This window comes from Pistacia vera, unplaced genomic scaffold (assembly GCF_008641045.1).
Source record: "Pistacia vera cultivar Batoury unplaced genomic scaffold, PisVer_v2 Contig310, whole genome shotgun sequence".
Classification (NCBI taxonomy): Eukaryota; Viridiplantae; Streptophyta; class Magnoliopsida; order Sapindales; family Anacardiaceae; genus Pistacia; species Pistacia vera.
Window position 1 is genome coordinate 491,044 of NW_022196125.1, and position 11,765 is coordinate 502,808.

Sequence of the window (11,765 nt, forward strand, 5' to 3'; positions counted from 1 at the left end):
TTACAAATTCTCCATGGGCGCAATATTTTGATACTCGTCGGATAAATTCCCAGTGAAATAGTTGGATGACAAAGAGCTGCAACAACAGTATAATCACTAAGAGCTGCAACAACAGTATAATCACTCCCGAAAGGTCATGACCCATATTCATTGTTCCAGGAGTAAAAAACTTATACTAAATAATCATTCCTATCCTTCCTTTTGGGTCTTGTACGTCCCCCTAGATATACTTACAGAGTCCGAAGATGGCTTAATTTTCCAAGTTCTTTTGGAAGTGAACCGTTTAGTTCATTCTCACTCAATTCCCTATGAATAAAATTGAGAAATAATGGGGTTAATGATTGTGGGAATCATTTGGTTATGACTTGAAGTAGAGAGAGACCGAAAGAAGATTTCATACAATCTCTCGAGTTTGCCAAGTTTGCCAAGTTCACCCGGAATTGAGCCTGATAACCTATTAAACGATAAGTCCCTGCATAATAAACCCATAAACATGAGATCACGCAAATTCAATGAAGTAAATGAGGACAATCCTTGGATTGTGAAGATGCTTACGTTTGCTCCAGAGATGATAGATCACCAAAAGATGGTGGGATGCTGTGATTGAGAAAGTTCTTATACAGGTAGCTGTGATGGCAAAGCAGAAATTAATAGAAGACAATGGATAGAACCATATCTCTCTCTTTATATAAGAAAACTAAATGGAACTAAAAAAAAATTTATTTCATGACTTACAGATCGATTAGGTACCGCAAATTCCCCAAACTCGAAGGTATTGACCCAGTCAACTTATTGACTGAGAGGTCTCTGATCATTATTCAAACCCACTGGTTTATTATAGCAATGTTTGAAACATAGAATTCACTCTAATCTCACTCAAAGAAAAAAATCTTACAGGTAAGTAAGATTATATAAATTCCCCAGTGCGGAAGGAATGTGACCTTGAATGTTGTTGTTGGCTAGATCACTGTTGAGTTTGGACATAAAAATAACCAAAGATTCAGCCAAAGGGTATTTCTATGATACCGGGCTGGTACCTCTTATTGCCTACAAAGGGAATTACTCTTTCTGTGGCAAATGTGAGAGAGCCCAGCTACGTTACTGGGGAGTACAGTCAGGGGAAAAGAAATGATGAAAAGCAATTATACTTACAGTATCTCCAGGTATGTAAGATTTTTCACAGCAGCATTGATATATCCATCTAAAGGTACATCCCTCAACACTCTGTTCCACAAGAATGATTGAATTTAACATGATAAGGATCTTGGATCAATTTGACTGTACTGTATCAGAGTCAAGCTTACATTGCAATGATATGCTCTTTAGAACTTACATTTTAGTGACGTGCCAAGTATTGTCGATAATGGTGCAGTTGATGACATTGCCATAACCAAGATCCTGCTCCTCGTTACAATAGGAATATTGATCTGGATTATATTGTGACGGAAACTCTAAGTTGAGTATGAATGTGGAAAGAGCCCGAGCTGCCAAATATTTTGACATAAACTATTTAATAAATGTTAATTTACTGAAAATATTTATTAAGGAAGAGAGATTAGATAATACATTCAGCAGAAGGCATTATTGCTGGCCCTGCTGAACTATCCGTTGCTGGCTCTGCAATTTCACAAAGGACAAAGAAAATAATTAAAGGAATAACAGACTTGGTAAGAAGCATCAGACAACTTCTATTCATGATTTTTTTTTTTTTCCAGCTCACTCAGTCTCGTATTCTCTGCTATTAAGCTACTGAGCTTGGTTCACCTGGATCTATTTATGAGAAGAAAGTGTAGTAGAAAACTAACTGTAAAGTCGCCACTCGAGGAAAGTAATCTAGAATGTCCCACACCCTTAATATTAAACTATCATGGAGAGATTTAATGTTTGCTATGGATATTATAGTAATTTAAAAAAAAAAGTCAGTGTTGTTTTTACAATCGCGGATAAAAATTATTAGGCAAAATATATAAAATGAATAATGGATTATGAAATCAATAATACTATACTTTTAAAGAAATTTTACAAAGATTTTCATATAAAATGAAATGACAAAAAATTAATAGAAGAATAAAATAAAAAGTCAAACTCATTATATTCACTCTTCTATTCATTTTTTGACATATCACTTTATATGGAGATCTTTATAATAGTTCTTAGTAATGCTATGAAATTTAGGCGTTTTACTTCAAGCTCCAAGGTTTGAAAACTTTATCATTGATACCCCTTTACCCTAACTCAGTAACATTGCTGTTAGGTTTATAAGAGTAAATTATTCTATTACCCCTTTTATTCAATTTTTAGAAAATAAAAAAATGTTTATGAATTGATCAATCTAATCTTTCTATTTAAATTAATACAAATGCGCCTTAAACATGTTACATAACTACCTTTCTTTAAAATTTTTCAAAACAATTTCTTATAAGATTGAAGTTACCATTTATCCCACCAACACTAACCACAACATAACAAAATAAGAAAATTGGGGTATGAGTGATACAATTTTTACACTTTAAAGGTCCATTCAATAAAAAGTGCGAAAATTGTCATCCACATAATAAATTCAAAAACCTTAGAGACAGTCTATGTTATTCTTGTTGGAAAAATGACTTATTAGCAAAATCCTACATGGGGTAGGAGTGAAAATGGAGAAAAGTTTAGGGATCTATATTAAACAGGCCAAAGGTTAGTATGTCCCATATTGATTAGGAATGATAGTTGTGGAACTTTTGGGGCCTATATATAAAGACCTAAGCCATAGTTATTAGCATCCTAAATTGTATTTCCATTATACCTCTCTTGTATAAGGTTCTTTCATTAACAATCTTTTAGTTGAAAAGTTTTGTTGTATCTTCCTATTGTTTTGAGTATTTATTTTTATGCCTATATAGTTTGAGTACTTGTAGTATTGTCCAAAAGTTTGAAATATTCTTTAGAGATAGTGAAGTTTTCTTTTACAGCACCCGAAGACGTAAGTTATAATACCGAACCTCTTTCATTTTTGGTATTCTTTATTTTTGCATTTATTTTGACTATTTATTTCTGCTTTAGCAGTTGTTGTTATTATATTTAAATAGCTAGCATTAGAGTTTATGTTTCCGCTGCATAACAAATGGTATTACCGTTGCATAACAATTCTCCCGATAATAAAGAAAATCTTTAAATAATTGGTAAGTCTTGCTGGCTTTGGCCGTGTCAACTAAACAAATTATACATTGGAACTCTAAAATAGGTAGTAAGTAATAAAAATAATCTGTTTTACTTAGACCACGAGTTCAAGTAATTATCATTGTTTTCTTACATTTTAAAGTGCTGACATAATATAAGATTATATATCTATGGGTTTGGACATATATGGTCAATTCAATAATTATACTTTCTCAAAATGTGCAGCATGTTCTGTTTAAAGTACAAATCCAGCTATAAAATCTAATGACTTATCAATTATATCCTTAATGAGACAACAAATAATATATTACTAATATATAATGCTAGTCTATGCTAGACTCGATAGTGTAACTCAAGTTTAGCATTTAACAGTATGGTATGATAGTCTAATTAAAGCATGCAAGATCATACTAGATCATGCTAGATTTGGTAGTCTAATGCATTCAGGCTATTTTTGCCTTTAATGAGTTTTACAAAAAAAAGATATATTAGCGATAAGATCCGACAAAAGACGTCAATAAGAGAAGTTGTTTAACCATTTTTTAATTTGTCTTTACTCTAAAACTTCTGGCTTTTGCTTATTCTGTTTGTGGTTTATGCATATAAGAGCAAATAAATTCCATAGAAGTAGGGTCACCTTGGCTTAAAGAGAAATAATAAATCTCATCAAACGTCATGAGCATGACCTCAGCGTCCATTAAAGAAAAAGAAGATACACACTGATTTATTTAATTAATTTATTTTTTACTTTACTTTTTGACAGAAATGGTTCAGTGAGACGTTTTCTTTATCATTTTCATTTAGTTTTTTCGTGAGGGCATTGAAACAGAAGTGTATGAATCAATTTACTCTTCTTTCGAGATTTTCTAATTTGTCTTTTCTCTTAAACTTCTAGCTTTTACTTAATTTATCTGTTCTTTATACATATAAGAGTAAATAAATTCCAAAGAAGTAGGGTCATCTTACTTTAAATTATAAATAATAAATCTCATTAAACGTCATGAACATACCTTAAGAAACAGGTTTGAACTTGATTCTCTAGCTAATGTGAGAGCATTACTTTTCTTCCCGCACTAAGTGGTAAAGACTTAACAATGCAATTAAAAAATTAAAGGCACAAAACGGACAGACTCTAAGAGGAAGCAAAGAACCTGACTGACAGTAGAAAGGAAATAAGTTTGACGATGCTATAACTTTAATGGCGGGACTGACAGGTTTTTAAATTATATATGTGTTCAAAGAAAAAGATACATAGAGAGTAAAAATATGGCTTTCCTTTTGCATCAAGTTTGAAGCTTCCTTCCAGAGAAGAGAAGAATTTTCGTAAAATAATCTCAGATTTGGATATCACATCATGAAGAATTTTTAATTCCTGTCCAATCAAATGGACTCATTACTGTTGGAGTTATCGACTACTTCAGCATTAATGGGTAACGGAGACGCACTCGGGAATAAGAATCCTTGTAAAACTAGGTTTAATCTCTTAAACCTAGTATATAAATATACTTTTCTCTTGTTATGTGCGATAGAATAATTCATTCATTGTAAACGAGAGAGGTGAGACATATTGCAATAATATTGACTCAGCTGGACGTAGCCCATATTGGGTGAACCAGGGTAAATCGCGCGTATTATTTTCTTTGTTTACTGTTTGTTTTGTTTTACTATTATTATTTTGTTCCTGTTGTTGTCTCTATTTCGTTCAATTACTTTGAAAGGACCAAGAAATTATAGGGTGAAATTGTAGGAGAAGAGCTATCAGTGTGTTTTGATGATAGTTAAGTTAATACGTACTTGGGAAAGGCAACATTGTCATCTAGAGAACCTCTAAACTATGTAGCCAACTTTTTGCCCTTCCACATTTCTTCTTAGGTTGAAAAACGAATTATAGGCTGAGATTAGTCCACCTATCAATATTTATTTAAATATCATTTTCTAATTGGGAATTATCCTTTCTGGATTTACCGCAAAATAACAACTTTACAATTTACATTAATCTTTTGATTATTATCTGTTATTTTCCTATATTTTTATTTGACAATTTTCATTAATCTTAGGGTGACAAATTGTTTGATCTTTTAGCTATCAATTTAAATTTGTGTACATCTTATTAGGTCTTGTATTAACATTTTTGATTGGATGTGACAAATTGCATTTCAGCTTTTGAATGGCATGCAAAGGAACTTAAAAACAGAAAATCTGTGGAACTTCTTCTGAGAAAAATATGTGTTTTCCTTTAGAAAAACTATTGTTGAAAATTACACTCAAGGTGCGTTTGGTTCGAGAAATATTTTATTACAGAAAATATGGGATTACTAGTGAGATAGACTACCTTGAAGATTATGAGAGAATGTTATATTAATATGTTTGGTTAGATTAGTGAGTATAAATAATTAAGATGTTTGGTTGAGAAGAATAAAATATTATCGACAGAAGCTTTTGCTAAATTACCCTTCATTTTTAATATCATTATATTAATAAAAATAATAATAATAATATTATTTAAATAAATTCTTTTAACCCCCTATATTTGAAAATTTAGCTAAAACACCAAACAATAAAGTTTAAATTTTAACAAAATACCCTCAAACACCCAAGACCACTGCCAACCGCATGATAAATTCAAAAACCTTGGAGATAGTCTATGTTATTCTCCCAATAATAAAGAAAAATAGTTAAATAATTAATGAGTTCTGCTAGCTTTGGCCATGTCAACTACACAAAATATACATTGGAACTCTAAAATATGTAGTAAGTAATAATAAGTACATCCATGCAAGCACCATAATCTGTTTTACGTTAGACCATGAGTTCAAGTAATTATCATTGTTTGCTTATAATAATTGATAATATTTTAAAGTAATGAAATAATATAAGATAATACGTCTATGGTTTGGAGATACATATAGTCAACTCAATAATCATACTTTCCCAAAATGTGCAACAGGTTTTATTTAAAGTACAAATCAACCATAAAATCCAATGACTTACCAATTATACCCTTAATGAAACAATAAATGATATATTACTAATATATAATGCTAGATCGACTATGTTAGACTCGATAGTCTAGCTCGAGTTTAGCATTTAATAGTATGATATATTACTAATATATAATGCTAGACCATACTAGATCATGCTAGATTTGATAGTCTAGTACATTCCGGCTATTTTTGCCTTTAGTGAGTTTTACAAAAGAAAGATATATTAGCGATAAGCTCCGACAAAAGACATCAATAGGAGAGGTTGTTTAACCATTTTTTTAATTTGTCTTTCCGCTAAAACTTCTAGCTTTTACTTATTCCCTTTGTTGTTTATACAAATAAGAGCAAATAAATTCCAAAGAAGTAGGGTCGCCTTGGTTTAAAGAGAAATAATAAATCTCATCAAACGTCATGAGCATGACCTCAATGTCCATTCAAGAAAAAGAAGATAAACACACTGATTTATTTAATTAATTTATTTTTTACTTTACTTTTTGACATAAATGGTTCATTAAGACCTGTTCTTTATCATTTTCATTTAGTTTGTTCTCGAGGGCATTGAAGCAGAAGTGTTTGAATCAATTTACTCGTCTTTCGAGATTTTCTAATTTGCCTTTCCTCTTAAACTTCTGGCTTTTACTTAATTTCTCTGTTCTTTATACATATAAGAGAAGATAAATTCCAAAGAAGTAGGGTCATCTTACTTTAAATTATAAATAATAAATCTCATTAAACGTCCGAACATACCTTAAGAAACAGGTTTGAACTTGATTCTCTAGCTAATGTGAGAGCATTATGAAAGTTTTAAATTTACCAAGTGATTTAAAACTTAAGCGGAAATGATTGCTATTTTGATTTTAAGAGTCCATTAAACACAAACATAAAGCAACAAACATAAACCAAAGTAAAACACATAAGATTTTAATGTGGTTCAGTAAAATGCCTATATCCATGGGACCAAGTCAAGAATGAAGCTAATCCACTGGGTTTACTTTACAGTTTAATTACAAAGTCAAACATTAAGCCTCAGTTGCCAAAACACTCTTGTTTTGCAACACTTCAATCTCCACCCTTTCGTTAAACAATGTACAATCATAGCTAGCTACAAAAACACCCAAACAACTTGTTGATCTTGACCTCCTCTCAAGGATCAGAACAAAGGCGCACTTCAGTTGAAGAAGCTCAACAAGCTTCTTACATCAACTACGAACAATATGTAGAAAGCAAGGACATATTTTAGGTAGTTGAGAGAAGATATTTATAAGCTTTATCTAAGCATAGAAACTTGAAAAAAGCAAAGAAAAATTTAGAGAATTTTTAGTGTATTATTAAGAGAAATATCAGGCTTGAGAAAAAGTACAATGGAGAAGAGTTTATATAGGAAAATAGTCGGCCATTGCAAGGACAGGTGGCAAGTATCTCTTTATTGAATTTACCATTATAAAAGTTCAATCCAATATCAAGATGCCACCTATAAAAAAGAATAACAATCTTCCAGCATATTGAATATAATTTTGATAGGTGTTATGGACCACACAAATATCTCAAAAGAAAATATTACAGCTCATGCATTCTAGAAGCATAAAATGTGTAACTCAAACAAAACTACCAGATATGAGGTGATCACTGAGGTGCTCACCTAAAATTGCAGATAATCAACATAAGGGAAGGTGGCCACCTTAAGCACAAGGTGATCAAGCTAGAAGTTTATATAAAATATATTGTGCCACGACAAAGTAAGACAATCATACTAGGATTGAGAGTGACCACTTTAGGTTCATAAGTTGACAAATAACTTACAATCTGCCCCTTTGTCAAACTTATGAACAAAGCACAAACAAATCAAACATGAACCTATCTAAAAAAATCATCAATCATCAAAAGAGCAACAAAAAAAAAATATCTCACTTAAAAAGTATGAACGATCAAAACTGAGATATGAAAAAGAAAACAACTACTCCCCCTCAATTAGTATACTCCCCCTAAGTAACTAACCAAGACAAGGTTAAAGATAAAACATAGGCAATCAACAAACACAAAAGATTGTTAGGAAAAAAATATTCTCTGCACACGAATGAACAATCATTAGAGAAATCAAAGAAACTGTGATTAAAAAAATGTATATTATATTAACAACTGAAATTTAAGAGGTTCACAAAAACAAAACAGACATAAAACAAAACACATTAGTTTATTTTCAGGAGAGCAGGCAAGTGATCACTTCAAGACTGACTCAGAGTGACCACCACATCATACGTAGAGGAAGGGAGTTTTTTGAGACAAATGTTCAGGTTTTTTACTCCCCCTCTTTGTTCATAATTCTTCAGCCTTTGTGACTGTTTGATATTTTGACATAGAAAAATTGGCCAATAGTTGATTATATGCGTCTTTTTGCTAGGGATGTGACTTGAGGCTGAGGTGAAGGGGTGGAATCAATAGGAGAAGGAGCAACTAGGGTGACCACTTTGGTTGGCACCTCTCGTATGCTTTCATCAATTGGCCCTTCTTGGATGATCGCATCAGTGGGCACTTCTTTGTCAGTGGGCTACACAATATGATCAGAGGCAGCAATGTTATCAGCATCCTTGACAAGAGAACCAGTAGCAACAACATCATCCTTGGTGTCATCGACAGAAGTGGAAATCTTTATTTGGGCGGCAAGATCTGTCTTTTCTGTTGCACCAAGGTGAACATTCTTGTCAAGAACATGAGGGGTATCATGATCCTCTTTAGAGACAACCGCTTCATGTTGAGTGTCAACAGGAGGTTCCTGTGGTGGAGGAATAGATGATGAAGGACCAGCAGCTGAGGATGAGGGAAGAACACTAAGGATTTGTTTCATGGTGTCTTCCAAAGTGTCAATTTGAGCATGAAAGGTGGAGAAAATATGAGATAGTTGCTCAGCAAGGTGAGAAAATTTCTCATCCATTTTGTTGTCGAGAACCTGCATAAGATCAATAATTCTGGGCTAGCTAGAGTAAGTTTTGCCAAAGGCAGCAAAAGACAATGAGGGCACATCTTAAGTGATCTTAAAGGTTTTAGCAGTAATAAGTTTGATTTTTAGTCGAGTGCTATTTGGGTACATCTTGGGATTAGATGAGGAAACAATCCTATGAATAAGGGAGGCAAAAGGAAAGGCAAGGGACTTTCCTTGAGCTTTGGCAGCTGACTTAATGCATGAAAAAATCAAACTCCTCAAGTCAATCTTCTTATGATTCGCTATTCCATACATTAATTGGGCTTTGTCTAATCTCATAAAGGAATTTGAAGTGAAGGTGACCAATTTGTCAAGGTTATCCTAGACAGGATTTTGTAAAAAAAAGTCAGCAGAAATCTGACCATTCTTAGGCCAAGATTGTACCGAGCCTCCAGTGAGATCAACGGTTAACTGATTTTGGTCTTCAAAAAAATTTGTCAAATCATCAAGGTCCTCAACAAAGGGTAAATCCAAAAAATTCTTGATAACCTTATCAGTAAACTCAATCCATTGTCTTCTAAAGGAAACATGGTTTCTGTTAAACTTCACTTTATCAATGTCAGACCTAAAATTTGAATAAAATTCCTGAACAAATGCCCGATAAGGCAAATGAGGACTATAAACTCTCTTAACCCATTTTCTATCAACCACAATTGATTTTATATCAAGGAAATCATCAAGTTGAGCATGCGATTCACACAGAATAGGTCTATGCACAATAAAATCATGGAATTTTGATTCAGCAGTAGGTGAGAAAAAGAAAAGTCGTTTACCCAACTCCAGTGGTTCAAAAGAATCAGTTTTCACCTTCTACTTTTTTTTCTCGGGCGAGGGCAATTTTGATGCCTCTTTTGTGTGTTTCGCCTTCTTCTTTTTCTTCTTATGCTTTACTTGCTCAATCAGATGTTCATCATAGGACATCTTCGCAGGTGAAGTAGGTGGAGAGGAAAGCTTGTTAGATGAAACCGGAGAAGGGTCTGCATGATCATTAGTCTAACTTACACTGGCTCTTTTCTTTGATTTTGATGCACTCCTAAAGTCCATGATTGAAGCTTCAAGATGCTCCATGAATCCTGGTCAAGTGAAGAGCAAGGCTTTTGGAAAGAAAAATAATTAGAAAAATGAGAGAAGTTTTGAGAGGTGGCACAAAATGATTCAAAATGAGAAACCTTGAAAGTTGTGACCTTTTAAAGGTTAACCCTAGAAAAATTAGGAATTTTAACTAGACCACTTAAAAATGAGGTGAGCACCTTGAGTGCAACGTGAACACTTTAGCATCACCAGCGTTAGGGTGATGACCACATGAAAAGAAAATGAAGACAATCAGCAGGTGGTGACACACAAGTCAGAATGAGTCTTTTTAGAAACAACTTGACCAAATTAAAGACTGAAGATGGTAAAGTGATCACCGTGAACTAGCAGGTTAGCACATGAAACCTTAAGATGGTGACTTATGAGCAAAGGCAGCTGACAAGAAACATTAAAAACAACATAGTCATGAGTTCAATACAAATTTTCACAAGATTTAAGAAGACAACTCATATTGATCTAATTCAGAAATCACAAGAATCATTTCTTAATCTTATGAAAGTAATGCACAAGGAGTATTTCATCAAAGAAAAAAATCACAACTTAAAGTGATCGCTACTTTAATTCAAAAATTGAGCAATAAAGGCAAGCATTCTTAATCATACGTGTGTGAAGTGTTCTCAAGGGGTGAGTTTGACTCATTGGTCAATTGAAGAGAAAAACAACTCCCCCTTCCTTCATGTCCTTTTTCATTCGAATAATTCTTTTTCTTTTGAACTTAATCTCAATTTTGGCTTCTTTTTCATATAAAGGAGATTAATGAGTATAACTCTCAAGAGGTAACCAAGTGTAGCTTTCACACTTGCAGTTTGGTAGCCCTCTACATGGTAGATTTTCCAAGGACATAGGGGTCTCTACAATATGAAAAATTACTCAAGTATGACTTTCACACTACACACAAGGTAGCTCTTTCACATGGTGACAATAAATATACATTAAGCACTCAAAAAAAGAAAGAAAGTCATTACACTTCTTGAGGTGAAAATCAAGGTAGACACATCACTCACCAAACCCATTTCAAAGATAGAATCAATTCTTTTATGAAACATCATAGATTATATAGAGTTGTATTTTTAAACACAAAGAAAAAAAATGCTCTCATGACTTATTTAAAGAAAAATTCTAATCAAGTTGAGTTAGTCCAACGGACTTTCTCAAATTCGCAAAAGTTTGAAAGTCAAAGGCCTTTGAAAATAAATCAACAAGTTGAAATTCAGTGTTCACATGAGCTAGGGTGATCACCTTATCTTCAACTAAGTCTCTAATGAAATGATGCCTAATATCAATGTGCTAAGTTCTAGAGTGTTGAATTGGATTTTTTGAAATGTTAATAGCACTTATATTATCACAGAAAATAGTAACATATTCTTGATCAAAACCATAGTCACTCAACATTCGTTTAATCCACAAAACCTATGTACAGTAGCTTCCTACAACAATGTATTCTTCCTTGGCTGTTGAGAGAGAGATGGAGTTCTTTTTCTTACTGTACCAAGTTACCACGTTGTTTCCAAGGGAAAAACATCCTCCTGAAGTACTTTTCCTGTCGT

General features: G+C 32.9%; 1 protein-coding gene across 1 annotated transcript; it reads right to left on the minus strand.

Moving 5' to 3' along the window:
* Positions 1–551: 551 nt before the first annotated feature.
* LOC116136290 (receptor-like protein 46) lies at positions 552–1,696 on the minus strand. The gene is made up of 5 exons (XM_031422008.1): positions 1,567–1,696; positions 1,334–1,484; positions 1,153–1,224; positions 736–807; positions 552–627 (listed from the first exon to the last, which is right to left on the minus strand). Exons 1-5 carry the CDS (start codon positions 1,694–1,696, stop codon positions 552–554), a joined length of 501 nt encoding a protein of 166 aa, XP_031277868.1.
* Between the last annotated feature and the right edge of the window lie 10,069 nt (positions 1,697–11,765).